Source organism: Thamnophis sirtalis, unplaced genomic scaffold (genome assembly GCF_051295495.1).
Source record: "Thamnophis sirtalis isolate CommonGarterSnake01/CBP01778 unplaced genomic scaffold, rThaSir2_p1.2 scaffold_3, whole genome shotgun sequence".
NCBI lineage: Eukaryota > Metazoa > Chordata > Lepidosauria > Squamata > Natricidae > Thamnophis > Thamnophis sirtalis.
Window position 1 is genome coordinate 2,343,797 of NW_028261383.1, and position 26,291 is coordinate 2,370,087.

The following is a 26,291-nucleotide window of genomic DNA, read 5'->3' on the forward strand; positions in this document are numbered from 1 at the left end:
CTAACATGCTAAAAGAAAATCAAGAGTAAAGATATTAAAATATTTTATTTGAAAAGCAATTTAAACAGAAAACAAGTTGCCAGTTAAGGGGAAGAAGTGGTGGTAATGCAAAGGGGGGGAAAAGAACAGAACATTTGTATTCAATTTTCCTTTTGTATCAAGAATGGTTAGAATATTCATGACCGGGAGAGACATGGCAACAAGGTCAGCTAATGAATAGGCACAGCAACTAAATCAGCCAATGGGAGCTTAAACAGGCCGGAGTCTGGGCTGAGAATTGAAACTGAAACAAGACTGATCTCTGTCTGTGCTGAACTCTGAAATGAAACTAACTGTTCTCTCCTGCTTGTGTTCCAGAGGTGGGTTCCTACCGGTTTGGACCAGTAGGTAGTAACTTGGCCTGCCAAGCCCCCGAACTACTTTCCTCGATGGTCCCCATGGCACCGCCATCTTGTTTTTTTCTTCTACGCATCAAGTGTGCATCAAGCGCGCATGCACAATGCATCCCTAAGCGAACCGGCAGAAGCAGCAGCCGGAACCCACCCGGATTGTGTTCTGCTTGTAACTTTTATCATGTTGAAATAATCTCCTATTGGTATTGTACATTTATTCATCTCTTATTATGTATGTAAAGAAGTTAATGAATCCAGCTGAATCAGTTATCTGTGTGTGCTTTCTGGATTTTTGATTTTTCTGCAACAAACTCTGATAAGAATCAGCTAACTTTTCAGAATAGTTTTCAGTTCTGACAATTATGAAACGGATTCATATCTGCAAGGCAGCCATGCACAAAGTAAATTAAAAAATAAATACCTGCCAAGCCTTCAGCCTTGGAGATTCCCTGTTCTTATCATCTTTATTCCTTGTCCTCTTAGAGCTGGATATCATGACTGTATGTAAAGCCTTCGCCACAGCCCAGATTGTGTTGTAAGTGAAATAGTTGTCTATTGACAAGATATGATCCATTGCCTCTTGGGGCAGAGTCTCCAGTTCTTCTTTTTGTCTGCATCGTTTCCAGAGTTTCATTGAAAAAGGATCCTTGGGGTAAGAACATGTAAAGGATCTTTCTGAGAAATGTTGCATTGCAGAATAAAAATGACGAGACATCACATAGTTTGCTGTTTGCCTTGTTTTCATAAGAAAGGAAAACATGCTATGGAGGTTGTCAGTCTTGTCCAGACTTAGTTCAGTGAGAGTAGCAACCTCCATTAAATATAGTTGTAAGTCCCACAGGACAGTTGTCATCAGGACCTTGCCTGTAACAGGTTTCTTAAAACACTCAACAGCTTTGTGTATAATTAACATCCCAATGGCTATTGTATCCATGTCAGCTGCATAGAGGAAGACATTAACCTGTCTCCAATTGCTGTAAGTATCAGAAAGACTGAACAGTTTGTGGCCAGCTCTGGAAAAGGTTTGTGATAAAACTGGACAGATGCCATTCTTTATCAACATGGAGGTCATCGTCCTCACATATTTCTGCCCCTGATCAGTGTCTGGAGCAAGCAGCCCAACCAAAATCCACTTGAAATGGAGGAGTAACTTGACCATCCCTGAATACTGGAATCCTTCAGAGGGGAGCATCGGGTAGAAGAAAGGAAAATAGCTTTTATCATTCAGAACCTGCAAAACAAAACTGTAACTGATCTGAAAAGAAAAAAAAGGTGGCACTTTAGTTGACAGTCCAAATATTCAGAATTCAAAATAACCATACTAGCCTTAATAAAGACATTGTCCACTCTCTAAAATGAAAGTGTCAGCGTTCCAAGTATCATGTAGAATTAAATCAGAGTTCAAGGCAAAACGATCCTTAAAGTTCCAATTTAATAAATCAGACATCTTAGCACATCTGTGAAATCCCAATTCTGGAAGTTACATCGGCTTCCCACCCAGTTGAAAGTTCATGATCTTGTCCCCACACCCACAAATCCATCACAGAAGGCTCATTTCACATATTGTTTCTCCATTTGCTTCTTTAGTGAAGAATCTATCAAACTCCCAAAATTAGAAGATCTCACACTCTGGGTTAGAACGTTGATGAGAGAGATTTATGGTGTAATCTCTATTCCATTCCTTCTCTCCCATTGGATATCCTGAACTATTTTTTGAACTATTAGCCTCTGGCAGCCGGTACAGGACATTAAAGACGAGGACAAATAGGCTGAACAATAGCTTCTATCCCAGCAGTAACTATATTGAATATCAAGGGTTTTCAATTCAATTGCATAGAATGTGAAGGATGTGTGCTTGTGTTTTATTTTTATAGTTTTCTTATGTATAATGTACACTGAAGATGGCATTTAATTTATTTGTATGAGGTGCAATGACAATAAAGTATTACTACTGAAATTTCATTTTTAGTGCCTATCCTGTCCATGATCAAACTTTGCTCTCCATTTACAGGAGAAGACCTCTGAAAAAGTTGTGCATAACTACAACTTTTCTCGCTGGCAGACCTGTGGGATTTTGTAGGTGCCCAACATGGTTGAAATCTGGATGGAGATGCCAGTCTCAGATCCTTCCAGAACAGCCACTGTGTTTCTCTGCCTTCCACAGCTGTAGTTGGGAACATTGGCCTCCCCATCAGAAAGCAGATCCAGCAAAGCATCTGAAGTCATTCGTGGATGGAAATAATTTTCATAGACATTGTAGCCCAGGGTGATGTTGGGTAAGAGATGAGAATCTTGGTTGATCTCCTGGATGGCAAAAAGATAGGACAGCACTTTCCAGTATTCTGGCTTTGCTTTCCTAGAAATATACGTAAATGTATTAGAATGCAATCAATTTAAATAGTATTTTATTTAACCTCTGTTTACAAAAATACTTCTAATCCGACTAGGCTCGAGTGAGCCTCTGAATGGATTGTCACATTGGTAAAAATATTAAAATAAAACAAAACAGTAAACCATACCAGTAAATATTTTTTCAGATTGGTTCTGAAGGGACACAGCTCCAGTTTGTGGCAAAAAATAATTTTCTGCAGTTCTTAATATTTAGAAATTTGGCTTATTCTTCTATATGAAGACAAAATCATTTAATCATAAAGTTGGAAAGGGCCACCAAGTTCACTAACCTACTGTATATACAAATATAACATACAATGAACATCTGGGACTATTAATGAATCCCATACAGTATGTTACTCATGTCTGTTATGTTTAGAATAGATTTAGAAGCCTTCTGAGTGGAGATTTAGCTTACATTAAAATAATTATAAGATGATTTTCTTCTTCTTTGCAATTGTGTCCAATTTTTCAAAAGTGATTTCCCTTTATTTCCTTCATTAGGTTCAGTGAAAGTGACTTGCTCAAGGTCATCCAGCTAGCTTTGTGCCATGGTATCACAGTGGTTAGAATGCAGTATTGCAGGCTAACTCTGCCCATTGTCAGGAGTTCGACCCTGATCAGCTCAAAGTTGAATCAGCATTCCATCCTTCTGAGTAAAATGAGAAGCCAGATTGCTGAGGGCAATATGATGACTCTGTAAACTGTTTAGAGATGGCTGTAAAGCACTGTGAGGAGGTATATAAGTCTAGGTACTATTGCTAGTGGCAAGGTAGGACTAGAATCACTACCTCCTGGCTTCTATCTGATGCCTTTCTTACCACTATTGTAAACTGGCTCTCAGGTTTATGAGAACTGCCATCAATTCAAAATGGGACTGAAAGACATACAGAAAGTAAGTGTCTAAACAAATCCCTGTATACAATTCCTTCATATTATAGTGGATTTGAGTCCTGAATAAAGAATTATTTTCAAACATTTATTGTCAGTACAGCATGTGTACAATGAGATTGGCTGAGCCTCAGTTCGTGAACACTCCCTCCCCAACATAATACAACTCTCAGTGAAAGACAAAAAATCCCTAGCCCACTGAATCCTACTAACAAACACCCAGTCCTATTGCATCCTGTGAACTTATTGCATGTCACGTCGGCCCAGCAAGTCAATCGTACTATGTTTTGATATTTTTCAGTCTTTAGGAGCTCAAGAAAAACTTTCTAGAATAAAAGTTATTTTTCATTCAGGAGTCAGACAGCCCACAGATAAAAACTGTTCTTCTTCTACACTTTCTATGTAGAGAAAAAATATACCACTCCTGCAGGAGCAGATAAGAGTCACTTCCTTCCTTTTTCCCATCCATACTCTAGCTCTACTCAAAGGATGTTAAGGAAATTGAGAAGTGAACAATATATAGCAAAAGTTGGCAGCTGAAATGCATTCCTGGAAATGTCACTCACCGGGATGGCTCAGTTGAAGGAGTTGTGTTGAAGCTTAACAATTGAAACTTAGCCCTGGTTGCAGAGATTATGCCGCCAATAAAAAGCTCTCCTGGCCTGTAATGATTGTGTGGGTTCATCCCCTCCCTAGACTGAGTTAGGAGACATTTGATTTGGAGTGTCCCACAAACACCCTGGGGCCAAAAGAGCAGCACAAGAAGGAGCGAACACAGCAGCATGATTTGTATTTCCAACTGAGCTTCCTCCATTGTGCTCACCTTGAACAACAGTCTAGAGGAAGAGATGGGGGAAAAAACCAAAGGCTTTTTCTGAGAACAAAACCTTTAACACAAACATGGTCCCGGCATGTTTCACATCTCAAAGAGAGGGTACTAAACACAGCTCCTGTGTGCTCTAAAAGACCCCCAAGCTCTCTCTTTCTCTAGACCCATTTATGCACCATGTTGTTCCAATGCCACAAGTGCAGTCCATGAACCTTTAGTGTATGGTATTGAGATGAAAACATGTTATTGACATCTCGCTGTCAAATCTTCTGAAAGTGTACAGAAAAATCTCTGGAGATTTTTTTCAGCAAGACAACAAGTAAATCACTATGATTTGAAGAAGGGCAAATCGACTTCAGTTTGAAAGCATTATATTTGAACTCAGCCCTGGCTTGTGATTAAATGGGAGATCTTAACTTGGTTGATTGTGGTTTACTCAAAAACTATGGTTTAACAAACCACTGTTTAATATGATATATAGCCTGGAGCCCAGGAATTTCAGGACTATTTTCTCTTGACTTATTTTTCACCCACACACACACACACAAACCCAGAGGTTGGGAGAGATAGAATGCAAAGCCCTTTTGCATGACCAGATTAGTGAACCAGATAAATACTGTTGCTATCATTTACTTGGACTTCACAGTAAGGCATTTGATAAAGTAGACATAACCTACTACTAGATAAAGTAGAAAAATGTGGGTTAGTCAGCATCACCACCAGTTGGATTCATAACTGGCTGACCAGCTTCACTCAACGTGTAGTCCTCAATGGAACTGCATTTACATGGAGGGAAGTGGAGTAGCCAAGGCTCTGTTTTAGGCCCAGTACTCTTCAACATCTTCATCAATGAATTGGATGAGGGAATAAATGGGGATGCATGAAAGTTTTTTTTGTAACCAACTGATACACTTTCTGTAGCATGTAAAGAAGGATGATGCATTTGTTTTAAATTAATTTTTTTTTTTTTAAAAAAAAGATGATTAGGGGACTGGAGGCTAAAACATATAAAGAACGATTGCTGGAACTGGGTATGTAGTTTAAGGAAAGAAGAACTGGGGTGATATGATAACTGTGTTAAAGAGGGAGTAGAACTATTTTCCAAAGCACCTGGGGGTAGGACAAGAAGCAATGGGTGGAAACTAATCAAGGAGAGAAACAACTTAGAACTAAGGAGAGATTTCCTGAGAGTTAGAACAATTAACCAGTGGAACAACTTGCCTCCAGAAGTTGTGAATGCTCCAACAATGAATGTTTTTAAGAAGATGCTGGATAACCATTTGTCTGAAGTGGTATAGGGTTTCCTGCCTAAGCAGGGGGTTGGACTAGAAGACTTCCAAGGTCCCTTCCAACTCTGTTTATCTATTCTAAATATGATCCCAGCCTGTTTTAAAGAGGCACTCATCAATAATCCATTACAGGACCCTACTGGACAATTTTCATCCAGTCTCTCCAAATAACTCGCCAACCTCACCACTAAAATATCTGACCTGTCTCACAAATAAAATTGTTTTGTAATTATTAAGATCCACCAGATGGCTAGAAGAAAGTAAATTTTACACACAGACACACAGACACACACACTTGGGTATTCAAAGTTTTAAAGAGTTTATTGGTGAATAAATGATCCTTTTAAAATGCCTCTTTTGCATTGCAGCCATTTTTCTCCTATTGTTACCTGAAAATCAGGCACCCTGAATTTGGCATGGAGCTAATTAAATCTATTACAATGAATTTGAGAGGCAAAATAGCACTATTTGCCTTTGCAAAAGTAACTTTTTACTCCAACCAACAATAATACAAATCACAGCAAAGTTTTTAAAAAACCATTTATTAAATGAGGGAGGTGGTGTCAAGTCTTTTGATTGTGTACAGAAAGAAATGATACATATATTTAATTTGTGTGATACATCAGAAATCAACTAATCAGAAATAAAAAAATGACTACATGTAAGAATTGAATAGAAAACATTGATTACAGATTTCTCAAATGGTATATTTACAGGTTACATCATGCCCCTTCCCAGGTGGGTAGGTATGCTACTTAAAACTTGCAACTTTATTTAAGAACTTTCAAAATATTCTCTCTATAGTTTAGTGACTGAAAAAGTTAGTTCACACAAAGTATAAAAATGCCCTTGATTCAGAAGAAAAATGTGATTTCCTAATGGAAAAAAATTGCCATATTAAAATGCTAATATGTCCTTACTTAAAAGCTGATAATGAAACTCAAAATGCCAGGTAATATGGCCTGACATAGAAAGATAAAAACATGGAAATTGGGCTTAAGCAGGAGATCACTTTAAAAAGCAGTCTGAGAAATCAGGTTTTCCCATGAGAAGTACCTAATTATGAATTAAAATATTAGGTCCCCGGATATAATATATCCCCAGAACATCCATGAGAATCAGTTTTCTATTTCACTTCTCAACATCAGTTGTTGCTTTGTATTCAAATCTGGCCTCAGCACAATGATGTAACATTTAGGGATGAAGATGCAACCCAGCAGCCCAGCACTGGAAGCCAAGATGGAGAAGACCTGCACAGCCACCATGTATTTCCCTTTGGTGCTCAGATAGGAAGGCACAAAGGACAGCCAGACACTGCAGAAGACCAGCATGCTGAAAGTGATCAGCTTAGCTTCATTGAAGGACCCAGGCAAATTCCTGGCCAAGAAAGCCACTGTGAAGCAGACAGTGGCCAGAAAGCTCATATAGCCAAGGGCAATATAAAACATAGCAGCAGAGCCTTCATGGCACTGCAAAACAATCTCTCTAGCCTGGGAGTTCATGTCAGAATCAGGAAATGAAGGATAGACTCCTAACCAGGTGAAACAAATGACAACTTGGACAATGGAACAAGAAATGATGATGGTGTTGGCCAGACTCTTGCCCAGATATTTCCTCACTCCATTTCCTGGCTTTGTGGCCAGGAAGGCCAGCACCACCGTGATTGTTTTGGCCAAGACAGAAGATACCGCAATTGAGAAGATGATGTTGAAGACTGTTTGTCGGAGAAGGCAGGTGGTTCTCCTTGGCTGACCAATGAAGAGGAATGCGGTCAAGAAGGAAATCAGAAGGGAGACCAGTAGAACGTAGGAGAGGTCTCGGTTGTTGGCTTTTACTATGGGAGTTTCTTGGAATTTAATGAAGATTCCCAAGACAAAGATTGCAGTTAAGATGAGGAATAGGGCAAAGGTAGTAAGTATGATTCCCAAATTCTCTTGATGGGACAAAAACGTGACATTTTTGGCAATACATTGATCTCGCTTCTCATTCTGATACTGATTTTCTGGACATCTGATGCAGTATATGGCATCTGCAAAGGACAAATGTAACATCTGCCATGAATTTATAGGATAGACGTTACATTAATGAACATGTGTGTGGGTGTGCTTGCATTAGTAAATGTCCAAAGTGAAAAAATGTAGCTATATTAAGAAGGGAGAGAATCTGAGGGGCGTGTTGGTTGACTTGACAAGTACCTCCATTTTTCTCCTATTTTTTCCATTTCTGGGACTATAGGAAACAAAAGGGGTGAAGGACAACCATCTTTCTCATGCAGTAAAGTTTCTAATAAGGGCACATGATGGCTCAGTGGCTAAGATGCTGAGCTTGTCGATCAGAAAGGTTGGCAGTTTGGCGGTTGAAATCCCTACTTCTGCGTAATGGAGTGAGCTGCTGTTACTTGTCCCTGTTTCTGCCAACCTAGAAGTTCAAAAGCATGTAAAAATGCAAGTAGAAAAATAGAAACCACCTTTGGTGAGGAAAGTAACAGTGTTCTATGCATCTTCACTGTTCAGCCACATGATCATGGAGATGTCTTTGGACAGTGCTGGCTCTTCGGCTTTGAAACAGAGATGAGCACCTCCCCCTAGAGTTGGGAATGACTAGCACGCATGTGCAAGGGGAGCCTTTACCTTTAAGGCCTCTAATGGACTAGAACTGGCCAACCTGTAAGGGTTGGAATATTTCTGTTCCATTTATCCACCAAAACTCAATAGTTAATGGTTTAAAAAGGCATGATAAAGATATTTGATTTGACTTTTCCCTGTCATAACTACAATATGGAACAGTTCCTCACCAATAGTAATGCATTCACCCAAACAGCTATTCCACAGCTGTTTGCCTACTTCTTGGATGTCTTGGAGGCAGATCTTGGAGGTTAGGCAGAAATGAAGCCATTCTGGAAATAACTCAAAATGACGGAGTAGAGTTTATGGGAGTTGGCTTTCATTGTAGTTACATAAATACTGTATGCCTTGGGCCCAAATCATCATCATCTTTTAATGACCCCATAATCCCTTGAGGGGTGGAGTCTGGGCAACTGAATAGAGCTAGCAGAGTGTTTAATGGCCAGATGCCCGTCCTGTCGCCAGAATTTTGTTCAGCATTGTGCTCAGACACAGAAACATCTGCCTCTACCAGGGGTGGATTGCTGCCAGCATTACTGCTGGTTTGGTGCATGCAAAAATATATATGCGTGTGCGCATTTGCACATAAATAGGCCTGTGCATGTGCAAAATGTTAAAAAATGAAAAAAACCCTAAATTTGTGCAATGAAAATTGTTCTGCATGCACAGAACCGAAAATCAAGATGGTGCTCCATAGGAGAACCAGTTTGCGGTGTGTCGCAGGCCTAGGTCACTGATGGTTCCAGTGACCCAGGCCACCAAATGACAACCGGTTCAGCTGAACTGGTAGGAAGCCACCACTGGCCTCTACCTAGGATCGAACACACAGTTTCCAGCTTGTGGGGTGAGAGCTCCATCTCCAGGCCACCATATCATGCTTTTGGCCCAAATACCCAGATTCAAAACATCTTCATCGAAAGGACTGCATTGATTTCCACTCACTCACCTTCTTGGGTAGAAATCCTCCCTTCTGCACAGGGGGCACAGCTGTAGCAGCAATTTGGTTTCCCTTCCTAGACCACCTTGAAATATCCATGCTGACAAGATTCCACACATTGAGAGTGAGGCAATGTCTGAAAGTGAACAGAACTGGTATTCAGAAGCATCTGCAATTATCAGCTAGGAAATGAGACGTAGAGTTGGAAGGGGTCAATAAACTAGGCATCTGCTAAACAGATTAGAAATGGAACATTCTGTTTTTTCCTGCAGGCCAAACTATGGCGGTGGTGTTAGATAAGCTCCCCGTTGGGAGAGCAAGTACCTTCAGTAAAGTGTTGTGAGTGTTGCGTTGGAGAATACACAAACCAGCATCCAGAGACTCTGCAGTTTAAATAGGTTTTTACTTTTGTAGAAATAGAGGTATCAGAGTCCATCAAACAGTCCAAGTCATAGACGGATAATTCAGTCAGTCATCAATGTCTTTCAGTTAAGGGATAATCCAAATAACATAGTCCAGTAACATATAATCAATCTTGTAATCAAGGTTTGCTAACAGTTGCAAAACTTACAATAGCTCACGGCACTCAGATCAGATTAGCCCAGCATCTAACAAACAGAGAGAGAGCTAACAGACATTCTGGCTCCCTCTTATGGCCGATTGAGGAAAACAGCACCCAATCACATTTTACAGTATGCTTTAAAGAAACAGATACAACATTGTTACATGATTTGTATATTGCCAACCCAACCGTTAGAATTATATTCCTAACAGGTGGCCATTCCAGGCATGTCCAACAATTGTCAGGAAAGTTATTCTTGAAACTGGCAGTGGATTGTGACAATCAAACATGCTTCCATTTTAGAAACTGACATGGAAGAAACAGGAATCCTGGAATTTTGCATGATAAATTTTGCACACATTTTCCACCAAATATAGCAGTGGTGGGTTCCTACCTGTTCGACCCAGTTTGGTCAAACCAGTAGTGGCATGTCAGCCTGGATTGCAGAACCAGCAGCAACCCAGACTGGCCACACCTCCGAACCAGTTCCCCGGTTGCCACAGTCACCGTCGGCACCTTGTTTTTGAGTTTTGCGCATGCACAGAATAATTGCTATTGAACTGTGCATGCATGTGCACAGCGTGTGCACAGAAAGCATGCCCACCCTGTGAACTGGCAGTAATGCCAGCAAGAACCCACCCCTGAGCTACAGCAGCAACTTCTTGAATGTCAAAATGAACATGGACTCAAGTGATTTTGCTTCTCTCTCCTCTTAAATCTTGCCTGCTTTTTCCTACACCCCCATGTCACATCCTCCAATATTCTTGGAACAGAACCCTTCTATACTTCACAAAACTCCTCCATTGCTATTGCTGAATTAAAAAGACCACATCTCTGAAGCCTGTCTCTGAAGGCACTTAGCCTGATGCAGAGTTTGCAAGGGAGGGGATACATAAGGAGTAAATGATAAAAAGATGGGAGATTTTCCCCACCTGGTTCTGCCCATGGTGCCTCATGATGGCTTCCTTGTTGATGCTGAATTTCAATCCTGCAGATCCTTCTCTTGCTAGACTCCCAAGTTTCACATGGGTGCCTGACCTATTATGGAAACCCACCCAACTCACAAGGTCAAAATCAGCCATCAAATCTCCATTCCCATCCAAATACATTCCTTGCATGGTGTTGTTGTAGATCTGGGGATTCTTCAGGAAATGGTGGAGCTACAGAGTGTGAGGAAAGGAAGGTTTTAGATGAATGGAATCTGCGACATCAAGTTGGTATACAGAGACAGAGGGAATTTGATTTTTTGAACTGCAGCAGAGGTGGTATTCAGCAGGTTCTGACCAGTTCTGGAGAACCAGTAGTGGAAATTTTGAGTAGTTCGGAGAACCAGTAAATACCACCCCTGACTGGCCCCACCCCTATTTATTCTTTGCCTCCCGAGTCCCAGCTGTTGGGGAGAAAATGGGGATTTTGCAGTAACCTTCCCCTGGAGTGGGGTGGGAATGGAGATTTTACAGTATCCTTCCGCTGCCATGCCCAACAAGCCACACCCACCATTCCATGGTATGCCCACCAAGCCACGCCCACACAACTGGTAGTAATTTTTTTTAAATCCCAGCACTGAACTGCAGCTTGTATTCTTATCAGGACAATTCCCATAGATTTTTCCTTAAGGTGCTAATAGGGAATATATTCTTCACAGAATCTGGCATCCCAACTCCCCTTTATCCCTGTTTTATTGTTTATTTCTCCCTTTGGTCCTCTCGAAGGTAAATAGACAGAAGAAGGGCCAAAGGTCACCTGTAAAGGATCACCTATGAATATGCTTACTTACATTCCCTGTTGCCTATGCATTAGTTTCCCCATCTTCTCTGTGAAGTATCAATAGGGTCATATCCTTTTGTCTGTAGGGATGTATCTCAATATTAGGGAGCCCCTATTTGCTCATCAAGCCCCTATTGGTGGTGCAGTGGTTAGAATGCAGTACTGCAGATTACTTCTGCTGACTGCTGGCTGCCTGCAATTCAGCAATTCGAATCTCACCAGGCTCAGTCTCCCATCTTTCCCAGGTTGATAAAATGAGGACCCAGATTGTTGGGGGAAATATGCTGACTCTGCAAACTACTCTATAGGGCTATAAAGCACCATGAAGTAGCATGTAAGTCTAAGTGCTATTGCTATCAAACAGCAAACACTGCAATGTGCCTTGATTATTTATTTTGGATCCTGTGTTTTGCTTCCACAAGAGAGAAGATGTAGAAAATACAGTATCAGTTCGGATATTTCAGTGCTGGAAATATTGATTGGTATTCGAAATTTGGGAAGCAAAGCATCAATGGTTGTAATCAACTGTTCCATGTACTATTATCTGAAGGAAAGCTTAAAATATCAAGTAAGGAGTGACTAATATATTGGTTTGGGCACTTTTTGGGTGCCCCTACAAGGATGTACACTAACAATCATACAGTGCTGCAATGGATTGTAATATACTGTGAGAGAATCTAAATCCTTTTTCTAAGTGGAAATTCTAGAATCTGAAAAAAGAAAAAAATGTGGAAATGTTGTAGTGGTGTGTGTGACAATATCAGCAAGGAACAATTTGTTGTTTGGCACCGTGGGAGATCAAATGGTAAAAGAAAGATGAACCAAGGGATTTCATGAAAAAATATGATCCATTAAAGCCATTTCTCTCAATATATTTCACATTTCTCAGAGACGGTGTCACGCCTGGAGGCCATCTTTAGCTTTTTGTGAAGGCAGATAGGCTAGTCAAGCAATTCCATGACAAATACCCTGATAAGCCAAAGGGTCCCCCCACCGGGGGCAAGGTGGTTAGGCTCTTGATTTTAACCCCCTGTGTTATTCACATTACAGGGCATAATCTTCTGATGGGGGTGGGGGTGCTGCCTATCAGGCCTGGCAGTCATCTTTAGCATTGGGCTGTCAGATTTAATGCTGCCACATTTAATGCTGTGGGAAATTTGGAGGGGGGATTATATAGAGTGGGATAGATATAGTCAAAACAACACCTCTTTCTCAGAGAGTCAAGGACATCTTGCCCTGCATCTGGAGGGGTGTAGTTGGGAGGCATATCCAGTTGGGACAGTGCCTGATTGGGCCTGTGATGGACATGTGGGTGCTGGGCAGGGACTTGGACTTTCATTTAGGTGGAGAAAACTTGGAAACTTTCAGATTTGGGTTTTCCCAGATGTGCCAATATGACATCTCTAATAAAATGGAACTTTGAGGAACCTCAAACCTCGGAGTCTTCTTTCATAAGGTTGTCACTTGGAACCCTGACATTGGGTTTTGTGATTTTCACCATCTATACGGCACACTTAGCAATAAACATGAAACCTGTAGGAATACAAATAGGTATTTCTATTCCATGGGAATACCTGCCATGGTTGGATCTTTTCAACTTCCAGCCTGGTTTTTCTCTTCATTATGGTCCTTTGGGATTCGGATGAATAGGCCGCATTTAAGGCATGTGCCACAATCTGGATGGCATTGTAAGTTAAGGAGCTATCTAGAGAAAAGATCTTGTCAACCTTCTCTTGAGGTAGACTCCCCATGCTCTTTCCTTCTATACACCTCGTCCAGCCTTTCAAAGACAAGGCAGTCTTCCCATATGAACAGTGAAAATTTTTAATGATAAATGCTTTGATTAAAAAATAGAAATCTCTGAAATCTTCAGATTTGCTCCTTTGGCTGGTCTGGATACGAAAAGAAAAAATACTACGGGTGTATTTTAAAGAGAAAGTGTTGTATGATAATTCAATGGAGAGATCCCACAAAGCGGTTGTGATCCAAACTTTTCCTATGACAGGTTTTTTCACAAAGTTCAGTACGATTTCTACAAACACTTCTCCCTCTACAAATGTAAATTCTGCATAGTAAACAAAGACATTGATTTGGTGCCATGTTTTGAAAATAGAAATCATATTACTGAAGTTCTCAGTATCTAGCAATGTGATTTGTGAAAAAGCAGCACAAATGCCATTCTGGGCCAGCACAGAATTGAAGGTCCTAATGAAATGTTCTCCATTATCGGTGTCTGCAGCAAGGAGGCCAATAAACGTCCATTGAAAATATAGCAGCAGTTTAACAATTCCCAAGTTCTGAGCACCTTCTTTGGGGACGGTCCGATAAAAGAAAGGTAATTGAGTTTTATCACTAAGGAACGGTGAAATAAAAGTGTAGCTGATCTGGGAAAAAAAAGATGGTTTGTGTTTGATTTTAGGATTTTACAAAGTCAAAGTGATGGATTATAGGGGAAAAAAGGAGTCAGAGCATAGACAGTGACTAAAAACGAGCTACATTCAAAGGAACTACATTGTACTGATCCAATAATATCTGATTGCATATAAAGAAGATCAGTGTTTCCCAGGTATTTTATCAGGCAAGGTGTTATGAGGAGGAAGCATGAGTCTTTATAGAAGATACAGTACAGTAGGATGTGATATTTGAGGGATTGCCACAAAGAAGTGGGTGGATGGGGGGAGTGTCAACCTATTTTCCAAAACAAATTTCCAAATTTAAGAAGCAATGGAAGGAAACTAATCAAGGAGAGAAGCAACCTAGGAGAAGATTCCTGACAGAACCATTAATCAGTGGAACAGCTTGCCTTCAAAAGTTGTGGGTGCTCCAACACTGTAGGTTTTTAAGAGACTGGATATCCATTTGTCTAAAATGGTACAGGGTCTCCTGTTTGAGCAGGGGGTGGACTAGAAGACATCCAAGATCCATTCCAACTCCGTTATTCTGTCAAAATGAGAGCTGTAGTTTTGATGGCCCCTTTGTCCACAGGGGCACAATCTCAGCTCGTGAAAGATGAAATAAAGAAGGACTGCTCATCTTAACTCATGCTTAAGATTTTTAAGATGGAAAACTCCTTGAAAAGCTCTGGAGTAAATATGGAGAGGCATTTGTCTGCTTTATACCTGTGGGATTTTGTAGATGCCCAACATGGCAGCCATGATGATGGCTATGTCAGAATTGGTCTCTTCCAGGAGAACCAGCATGTTTCTCTTCATTCCGCAGCTGTAGTTAGGAACATTGGCTTCCCCGGTCGAAAGCAAATCCAGCAGACCATCCAATGTCAATCTTCTGTCTCGAAAGTTGTCATGGAGGTTGTAGCCCAGGGTGAGGTTGGGTAAGAGGAGTGGGTCTTTGTTGATTTCCTGAATGGCAAAAAGGAAGGACAGAATTTTCCAGTACATCACAACTGCTTTCCTGAAAAGATATGTACATTATGCTATGATGTTATATTCAACAAAAATAATACATTTCTTCTGTCCTAATATAACTGTACAAGTCTTTGACCCAATTCTTCATCTCAGCATCTACTTTTTAAAAGCCAAAGCAGAAGCCCCCTAGAAAATCTGTGCATTGTTGTCACTTGCTCTCTCTCACTCTCCTTCTCAACCTCAAACTGTGAAGTCAAAAAATATCCCAGGAAAAGTAAACTGGTTCTGAAAATGTAGCTGCAAAACCTGCATGGATCTCTCCATGTATGGACCTCTCCAAGCTCAGACTGCCCAAGGAGCTGCCGATTCTGTTTTTCAGAGGAATTATTGAGTCTGTCATGTGTACCTCCATAACTGTCTGGTTTGGCTCTGCAACCCAACAAGACAGACACAGACTTTAGAGGAGAATTAGAACTGCAGAAAAAAACAATTGCTACCAACCTGCCTTCCATGGAGGACCTGTGTATTGCACGAGTCAAAAAGAGAGCTGTGAAAATATCTACACACCCTTCATGTCCTGGACATAAATTATTTCAACTTCTACCCTCAAAACTATGCTATAGAGCACTGCACACCAATACAGCTAGATACAAGGACAGTTTTTCCCCCCAAATATCTCACTCTGCTAAACAACTAATTTCCACAACATTGTCAAATTATTTACTAAACTGTATTACTATTCTTCTTCTCATACTTCCTATTACCTATCTCCTCTCACTTATGATTATAACCTTGTTGCTTGCATCGCTATGATTTAAATTGTTTTATTTGTCTCCTAGTATGATTTGATTGCTTATTTAGTAACCTATGACTATCACTAAGTGTTGTATCTAATGATTCTCAATGAATGTATTTTTTTATGTACACTGAGAGCATATGCACCAAAGACAAATTCCTTGCGTGTCCAATCACACTTGGCCAATAAAGAATAAAGAAAGAAGAATGTAGGAACTAGAATGTAGGAATTCACTCAAAAGACTGTAATACACATGTTATATGAGCATAGTGTGCATGTTTTTATATGTAGGAATGAGTGTGCAGGTGACTGAGATAGGGCAGAAAATAAAACATTTAAGAACTGAACAGAAGCACCAGGTTGTCCATTTTCTCTTGAGTAAATAGTCTTCATCCCTGATTGCTTGAGAGAGAGGACAGAGGAACTGCTCAAAACACTTTGGTATCAGTGGGACCAGAGGTGAGTCAAGATGGAGCATCTTAGGATGACCATTCCCACATTGAGGAAACAATAAATGGATGCTGATCTGGCAGTGGTGAGTTTAAAAAAATCCATAGACCTTTGAGGAAAGCCATGCTGGAGCATCTGGGAGAATGTCTGGAGGTACCTGAGCTGATGGCTGATGCCTCTGAACGTCTTCCAGAACTGTCGTTCTGGAAGATACAGAACTGTCTTCTAGGAAAGATTCAGAAAAAGTCAGACATTTCTCTCAGTTGGGATTGACCAGGACTGACCAGTGAGAGCTTCCTATCCTTTTATTTGATAGACAAGCTGAAACCATGATTGTGAACTCCCAAGCCTTGAAAGATCAAAGCACATAGTCTACATAGAGATCAGTTTGACATAAGGACGCTGAACATTAAAGCTTGTTTTTGTGTTATCTGCTGCATGTATTGCACTTCATATGGTTTGTATACAAATGGACTGAAATCTAACATTCTCCCTCCCCCCATTTTTTCTCAAAGGCAATATAAGAACATTCAACATTTTGTGACTTACTCATTAACCTCTGTAGAAGGACTTAAACTGAAATTGTGCAGCTGTAATTGTCGAATATTTGTTGCAGAGAAGAGCCCACCAATGAGATGGTCTCCTGGCCTGTAATAATTGAGTGGATCTCTTGCATCCCTTCCCAAAGTCAAGAAACACTGGGTGCCCAGCATCACACATACTGCCTGGGGCAACCAAAGCTCCACCAGAAGCAGAGACAGTGGGTTCATTTCTGGTTTAGCTGAAGGAATCCCTTGCCTTGCATCTGATCTCAGAATCAGCAGAGCAGAAGAGTTTGGAGATGTTGAAAGCAGATTGCAACAAGACTGACTTATCTAATACAGTATGAAGTCCAGAGAGGAGTTCCCAAATGAGGGAAACATGGGCCAATACAACAGCAGACCTCCTGGGATCCATGAAGTGCAGTCCAGCTTCTCAGGGTCATAAGAAAATTTATGCACTTACTTTTATGATATCAAACACTACTATGTGTTGCTCCCGTCTGTTGATCTTCTCCAGAGATCCAGGGGAATAAGGAAACTCTTGACATTTAGCTTGAAGGCAAGGAAGAAATCACTGTCATTCTAATAATTATCTGAGAAGGAGGAGCTTCTTGGTCCTCCCTGCAGGGTGAGCTGGGATCCAGCTGGAGAAGTCCTGATGTAATTCAATGTAATGGATTCCCAGAAAGCATCCAAGGCCAAATTGCCCTGGGAGCATTTGGGACACCTATCATTCTGCTTAGTTGATTTCCAATTGGTTTTCTTTCATGATATCATATGTGACAGATTTATTGTATGATGTTGTAGTTTTGATATGATGAAGTTGATTCTGTTACCTTTTAATTGTGGATTTTTGAACTAAATGATGTTGATGCTGCCTTAGACTTACTGTGCATTCTTTAATGTTCAGACCTTTATGTTATAGGATGGATGCTTTATTTATATAGTGGGTTGTCATACACCTGTCTGGAGTTGACAACATAAATAAAATAAATACCCTTCTATTCGCCTACACATCAATTACACCTCTTTTTCCCTGGAAGAGTCAAAGTGTCAAAGTAATGATTTAAGAGCTGACCAGCTGCTATGATGATGTAATACTGGGAATGAGTTGGCAAGGTGTTTTGGCTGATATCACTTTAAGAGCTGGTAATAAGAAGAGGCCCTGTTGAGATGTATCTCTCTCTCCATGTGTGCTTCTGTGCTGTAATTGCTGATTGCTGTTTGTTTGAGGTCTGATTAAAGTATGTGTATGTATATATTCTTTGTAGATAAAACAACTATTTCAATACAACCTCTGTTTACTGTATTTGCTCCTGGGTTGTCTCACATAGTCACACTGTGAGCACTCTGACACAAAGAAAAAAGGATTCCAAGAATCTTCTCCCGTGCAATAAAATCTCAGAGATGTTCAACTTAAGACATCTCTGGTTCTCGTATGGATCCAATGGATGGAGGACTCTCTCTGAACCCCTCTGCCAAAATGAAATCTGATGTGTAGCATTGTTCTCTGGGTCTTAAGGACTTTGTTTCCATAATTGTCCATTGCAAACCACAGTGATAAAGTAATGGCATGGGCATCATGGTGTCACCATACAACTTTGGCCTTTTGTACTTGTATCTTGAGATCAGACCAGAGGTTTGCATGATGATACCACGAGGAACTTTTTCTCAGTCTGACCCTTTGCCTTTTCCCCATATATCTGCAGAGGTCAAAGGCAGAAGCAAGTGGTAAAAGGTGAATCCTAATTGTGTGATACAAACTTCTCTTCTTATATATTTTCAGGCGATGGTAAGATCCAAACATGTTTTGTCATGCTGGTCATATTGTGGTTAGAATTGAAGACCTTAGTTTTTATGGGATTCCAAAATCCTGTGTATTCTAGATATGGGAAGCTGTGGAATTATCACCTGCTAAATTAAGAGAAGAAACCATTGTTTTGTCTTCCGTGTTTGGTGCATTCTGTACCTTGAGCACTTCAGCCCCTTCAGTAGGCTGCTGAATGATAACTTCTAGGATTTCTCAACACTGGTCAGGCTGCCTGGGAGCAATGAAAGCTGTGATTCAGCAGCCCATGGAAGGCCAGAGACTTTCTGTCAGTATATTGAATTTAGTAGCTTGAACAGTAACATGTACAACAGACCAGAACACATAGTTATAGTTGATTAGTTAGAGCAGGGGCATTAAACTGGTTCCCATGGGTCAGATGCATCATGTGCAGGCCACACCCAGCCCAGCCCTGCAAATGGGGAAAATGTCATGAAATGCCACCTGATGGCAACGTGACGCAGCAAATTTGACACCCATGAGTTAGATTCCTGACTCATGCATGGAGCAGCTGTTTTTAGTGGTTTTGTCTTAAATCACCCTCGACTCTGCTCCAACTGACTAGTCTTTATTCCCACAATCCTCAATTTTACTTGGTGCTTGAGAATAGATTCAATGGCTAATTCTCAGGCTTAACTTATGCCTTCTCTTCATGCCCAGAGAGCACTCAATATATGATTAGCCAAGAATCCCTGTGTATCCTTCATATTGGCCTAGCCGATACACTTGATGATGTCCAGATGCAGGATGAGAATGCAGTTGTGCTGTCCTGATTCCATTATTAGTGGAGACCATGGTGGTCAGCAGGGGTGGGTTTCTGCTCGCAATACTGCTGGTTCGGTGTGCGCACAATTTGCACACATGCACAATTGCATGTAAATAGGTCTGAACGTTAAAAATGTGGGTGGGGAAATTCCGCAGTGACCAGGGAACCGGTTCGGAGGCATGGCGAGCCTGCCGTCCCTACTGGTTTGACAACCCAGTTGCCATTTCCACTACCGGTTCACCCGAACTGGTGCGAACCAGGAGCAACCCATCTCTGGTAGCCCAGAAAGACTCACATACTTAGAGAATGATTCAGAAGAAGGGGTTTGGATGTGAATGAGCTCAGCACTTCTCTGCTTGTTCATTAATGCAGCCCTTTTCTCAGTCTTTCCATGAGCTCTCCACCTCAAGAAGCGAGCTCATGATGCAGGGTGATATTCAGATGGTTTGGATTGGTTTTGGCAAACCGGTAGTGGCAACCTGCAAGCGGGCCAGCCCACCTGCCTTGGCACTATGCTGTTAAATTTATCATGTTTTCTAAGCCATGCACATGTGTGCAAGCCATGCATGCAAGTGAAGCACATGCTTGGAAAGCCCGCTTGCACTTGTGTGCATGCTCACAATTTTGATGTGCCGTGAACTGGTGGTCACATTATGTGAAACCCATCTCTGATCAAATGGCTTTTCTATGTGAATGAATGCAAGCGGAGCTTATGTTACTTAGCTGAGAGGTGGCTATAGAAATTGGAAGAATGGATGAAGAGTAGCAATTCACAACTAACACATTCATTGGAGCCAACTTTAGCTCAATGAAACACACATGTCCAATATTTACCTTTTAAGGGAAGGAAGAGCTTACAGGCTCTTTACAGGCTATTTCTCAATAGAAAAACTGTCTTCTTTCCTTCTGGATTGGGTGGAAAACCAAGCTTCCAAATATATGCGAGAGAGAGAGAGAGAGAGAGAGAGAGAGAGAGAGAGAGAGAGAGAGAGAGAGAGAGAGAGAGAGAGAGAGAGAGAGAGAGAGAGAGAGAGAGAGAGAGAGAGAGAGAGAGAGAGAGAGAGAGAGAGAGAGAGAGAGAGACTGAGGCCCAGAAAGATCATTCTTATCTGCGATTTTGGGAACTGTTTGCTAAATCCATTGGATTTTATTGGAGTTGAGCAGCTGTAATAAATTTAAATAAATAAAATACTCAACCAGACCAAATAGGTTTGAGTAAATGTGTCTTCTGACCTCACAGAACTAACTGAGATAATCTTCTATGCTCATGTTCTGGATAGAATTGCCTTACTTCTGTGTTACATCAGTAACAAACCATTTTGGCAGAGGAATTGTGGGAGAGTTCCAGATCTGGAGCCAAATTCTACTTTCTTAATAGCTCATCTCACTGAGCCATGGTGGCACAGTGGTTAAAATGCAGTATTGCGGGCTAATTCTGCCAAATGGCAGGAGTCTGATTCTCACCAGTTCAAGGTTTATTCAGCCTTCCATTCTTCCGAGGTTGATAAAATGAAGACCCATACTATTGGAGTGGGGGGGGGGGATATGCTGATTCTATAAACCACTTAGAGAGGGCTATAAAACACTGTGAAGTGGTATATATGTCTAAGTGCAATTGTTATTGCTATCTCCAAGGTTTGGACTCCAAACGGTGCCTGCAGTGGTGGGTTTCAAATTTTTTTAGAACCTCTTCTGTAGGTGTGGCCTGCTTTGTAGGAGTGGCTTGCCAGCCATGTGACTGGGTAGGAGTGGCTTGCCAGCCATGTGACTGAGTGGGAGTGGCTTGGCAGTTATGTGACTGGGTGGGTGTGGCCAACTTGTAAAATGTGGTGAAACTCACTTTAACAATGCTCTTGCTTAGCAACCAAAATGTTGGCTCAGGAACTCTGGCATTTGAAGCACACGAGTCTTAAAGCTGTCAAGTTACGACCCTTGCACCCCTAACCCTTTGGAAAAAAAAAACCAGGGGTGTTCAAACTTGACAACTTTAAGACTTGCAGACTTCAACTCCCAGAATTCCTCCTCTCGCTCTTCATCTTGATGATGTGCGGACGGGCGGGAGGAGGGAGCTGGAACCGGTTCTAAATGGCACTGAAGATTTGTGGAACCTCTTCTATAGAAGAGGTTAGAACTGGCAGGAACCCACCCCTGGTCTAAGCATAATTGTTATTGCTATCTCAAAGGTTTGGACTCCATTTGTGACTTCTACTTCATTGACATTATCCAAATTATAGTGATTTAGCTGTAGTCTTAAAGCTAATTCCCTAAAGACTTTTCTACACTCTTTCAGAAGAGTTGATTTAAAAAAATATTAGCAATATATTTTCACCATGACACCAAAAGCCTTGTAGGCTGATCCACTGAAAATCCATGGGTGCATACATGAGTCTGGAGAGACGGAGATTCTTTTTCAGGCAGGAGGTTCTTTCTTCTCCCTGCTTCAGAAATAAACCCTAGGCTGAATTATTTCTGAAAACAAGAGAAAAGCTCTCTTGCAATTGTTCTTCTTAATCTTTGTTGGAATCACCTACAGGGTTGGAGGCTCCATCAGAAGCATATCATGTTGCTGTTTCTGCTGCTTCTGTGCCCCCAGAAAGTCTGGGGGATGCTTAAAGCCAGCTGTTCCCTGACGCTGCAGAGGGACGAGATAGACCCAAAGCATCATTACAGGCCAGGAGAACTTTCCATCGGTGGTATCATTTCTGCAACTCAGGCTACGTTTGAAACAAAAGATTTCAGAAAATCTCCCGTGACGCCAGTATTCATGTAAGTCAGTCTTCCATTACTGCATTAGAGCAACTTTATTTCTGAATTATTGAAACAATTCCAGCCATTGCATTGTGGCATTTCATCTTTGGGAATCTGTTTTGGATTCTACAACTGATAAGCCTCCTTTGAAATTCTCAAGTAGTATCATTTAGCACAGAGCTTCTATTTTTCCTGACTTTAGCAATGCCACTTAGACCTATATACTACTTTACAGTGCTTTACCTGCCCTCGGTAAGCTCTTTACAAAATCAGCATGTTAGCAATAGCACTTAAACCTATATACCACTTAACAGCCCCCCTCTAAGCGGTTTACAGAGTCAGCATATTGCCCCCAACAATTTGGGTCCTCATTTTACCCACTCGGAAGGATGGGAGGCTGAGTCAACCCTGAGTCTGGTGAGATTTGAACTGCCAAATTGCAGGCACCCTGAAATCAGCAGAAGTATCCTGCAGTACTGCACTCTAACCATTGCACCACCATGGCTCATCACTTTGAAGAAGAAACAACCACTATCCTTGTCATCGTGGTCCAAAGCAAGCTGGACCACGGATAGAGACGAGGTGCATCCTCCCTTCCTCTTTATCCCCATAAAGGCTGAACATGGACACACAATGTAGGAATACTATATTTGCCCTACACTCACACTATCTGGATAGTGAGAAAAGGATATTTCCCCCCTTCTCCTCCTCCATTTCCCCATTAAGAGATGAAAGTTGACAAAAAATAGCAGGAATGCTATATTTTTTTCCTACACTGAAAATGCAACAATCTCCCCCTTTTAGTTCTTGTGTTCACTGATCATATATCAATCAATGAATCAATTATTTATTATTTTATACTAGAATTTTTAGTTTTATATACTGAGTGTTTTTATTTGTTCTGGTCTCTGGTCTAAGACTGTAATAAACTGATTGATGGATTGATCAGATCAAAGAATCCCAGATCAGACTTTATAATTTCATTGAATTTCCATCTCTATGATTCCCATTCGAATTGATTCCAAATCCTATAATGATTTAAACTTAAATTAAACTTCTCTAGTCAAAGATGTTTGACAGTGGACGTTCAAAATACAAATGTGCAGGAATTGATAATTTATTGGCTTTGTTAAGGAGCATAGCTCCTTCTTCTCTGGGTGTGTGTCTGAATGTACACTTAATGATTCTATATTTAATATCAAGAACAATTCCAATATTAAATACTGCAGAACCTAAATAGAAAAACAGAGAATATTTAAAGTCAGTCTGAAATCTTAGACTAACTACAAGGATATCTATGACTTCAGGAATAAGCCAATGCTAATAATAGATTCCTTTAGACCTAAGTTGCTCCTAGTATATGAAAATGTAATATAAATTGAACAAATCCCAGAGTTTCATTAAAATATGTGAGATACCACAGGGCATCTCTTAGCTTTCTTAGAATAGATGAACTAATCCATCTAAATAAGTCATCAACTGCTGAAAACCTGTTTAGTTGTCACATATGTGGCTGGTGCTTTTGAAATAACACATATTTTTAATTGATATAGGTTACTGCTTTTTATTATATATAATGTTAATTTTTCAGCATTGCTGTAGTCCATTGTGAGGATTTTTTAAAGACAGATTAGGTATTTTGTAAACAGAGTTTACATAAAATGTTATTTCATTGATTACAGTATGTTTAATGCATTATCTTCTCAGGGTAAAAGCAACACAATATTGGAAAATCCTATCCTTCCTTTTTGCCATCCAGGAGATCAACCAGGATCCCTATATCTTACCCAACATCACTCTGGGCTACAATGTCTATGAAAATTATTTCCAGCCAAGAAAGACTTCAGATGCTTTGCTGGACCTGCTCTCAGAGGGGGAAGCCAATGTCCCCAACTACAGTTGTGGGAGACAGAGAAACACAGTGGCTGTTCTGGAAGGGGCTGAAACTGGTTTCTCCATCCAGATATCATCCATGTTGGGCACCTACAAAATCCCACAGGTGAGTCTTTGCTGGGAAGACCATTTTTAATCATGCAGCTTCCAGTCAGAGTATCCTTTGTAAATAAAACCAAGTCTTATTATGGAAATGATTCACCTTTAGAATGATGGTTTGATTATTCAAAGGAAAGGTGGTGTTGTGGTCTGCCAGCTTCCAGTGGAGCTGGCGGCAGACTCAGATGATGACAAGGTTGGGAAAGAACTTGGGCCAGTTCTGGAGCCTGGAAGGTTCTGATGGATGCTCAGCGTCAGACACAGAGATAGAGCCAGGGCTGTTAAGTCTATCCCCGTTAGGAGACTAGAGTTGTGCAGCAGAAGTTAGTAACAAATGTGTCGCTGAACAGTCATTCACAACCACCCAAGGTAAAACAAATAATAGCTTTACTTGCATAACAAAAATAGGATAAATAGTCTCCAAACAGACTATAAGCAGTCTTGAAGTGTATACACAGTCTATTTACAATACGTTGAATTTACAGTTGCTCGGCTCACAATTCACCATGTAGACAGTTAACTACTATGCAGAGTAGCCACCATCCAATACACAGTCTTCTCTCCAAATACTAAGCACATACAGTAACAGTCAGTAACACTCAGGAACAACAGTAGAACCAGTAGAATCAGTAAAACCCAGGAAACTTCAGGAGCCTCAAGGAGCATCAGGGAGAACTCCGTACTAGTTCCTACTTCCTTATATGGCTGCTTAAAGCAAGAGCATCCAATTACCTTTCTCCTACATTCAAAGTAACAGATACATTTGTTACAATCATGGCTTATATACATTGTCAAGCCAAGACTAGGGTTACATCCCTAACAAGGGCCGTCCAGCATTTCTCAGCCAGAGAGACAGCTGCCTTTGGAGTCAGAGATGAGTGAGGAGGAGGTACAGCTGGGGCCTGTTCCAGATGTGCATATGTGCAGAGCAGTGACGTGCAGTCAGGGGAGGCAGGGGAGGCACAGCCTCACCACTGTCAATCATGAGAAGGAAAAAAAATGTAAACGGGAAAAGGCGAGTGCTGAGGTTAGGCTAGCTAGCTACTGCCACACTGTGAATGACTGCCTGTTTAAAAAAGCCTCTAAAAAGCATCCTCTACTATGAGGCAGGAGAACTGCATGCCTCATCTAGTCTGGCTCGAGCAGAATTAAGAGAGGGTTAAAAGCCTTAAAAATCCCGAGGTAGTTGAGGCATGCAGTTCTTCTGCCTCATAGTAGAGGGCGCATTTTTTAGAGGCTTCAACTCTGTCATTCTGTTTAAAGCTGGAGCATCATGCTCACTCTTCCTCCTCTCTTTCTCCATTTCTGATGCCACCACCTCCACCCCACGCTCCCTCTTTTCCTTCAAATTTCCTTTTTTTCTTTTTTCTTTAATAAATGCAATGCTCAGGCATTCTCTCCTCTCCTGCAACACACCACTGACTAAAGCACTTTCTTTCGCCTGCCTGAGCTTGCAGCAGAGCTCAGGCGAGCTGCCGCGAGCTCAGGTAGGCGAAAGAAAGCACTTTAGTCAGTGGGGTGTCGTGGGAGAGGACTGCCTCACCAGCCATAAACCTCACCGCACATCACTGGTGCAGAGCAGATAGGAGAGTTGAACAACGGAGGACAATGAGCTGGCTCGGAAAGCAAAACAAACATGGACGCTGACTGGTCCCTCCTGGAATGGGGAATAGATAGGAGGAAAAGGGAGTTTGGTTTGGTTGTCACAGACAACCGTTTGCATTTCTGCAACGTTTGTTCCTTGTGTGTTTCAATGGACAAGGGCTGCCTTGCCAGAACTTTGTCTATTTCTCTGTTCAAACTGAACTTAATTTTCAGCCTCCTGTCTGGGAGCTCACGGCCTTGCATTTATCATAACAAGATGATAAGGACTGTTGTTTCAGTTAACTCCTTGCAGGACTCTTGCCTGGATTTTTGGTTGGTGAATGCAGTTCATTCCCAATGTGTAAATAAAGAGGGGGGGGGTTCTTTGCGGGGAGTCTATTTCTTGCTTCTGCGAAGGCTGGGTCAGAACAAATGGGTGTAAAGCAAACATATTCCCCACTGGCATAATCCCAGTGCTGACTAGGGAAACTTTTCTTGGGAGAAAAAAAATCTCCTCTAGAGAACATGGGGCAACAAC

General features: G+C 41.2%; 1 protein-coding gene across 1 annotated transcript in view; it reads right to left on the reverse strand.

The window, feature by feature from the left end:
• The window catches only part of LOC106553217 (vomeronasal type-2 receptor 26-like), a 52,959-nt gene that overhangs the window by 4,785 nt on the left and 21,883 nt on the right, over nt 1-26,291 (reverse strand). Inside the window, exons 2-6 of the mRNA XM_087707688.1 lie at nt 17,299-17,387; nt 14,802-15,041; nt 10,980-11,075; nt 9,363-9,535; nt 2,457-2,748 (exon numbers count right to left, since the gene is read on the reverse strand). Coding sequence (XP_087563814.1) covers nt 2,457-2,748; nt 9,363-9,535; nt 10,980-11,075; nt 14,802-15,041; nt 17,299-17,387 — 890 coding nt within the window. The remainder of the gene's footprint in view (nt 1-2,456; nt 2,749-9,362; nt 9,536-10,979; nt 11,076-14,801; nt 15,042-17,298; nt 17,388-26,291) is intronic.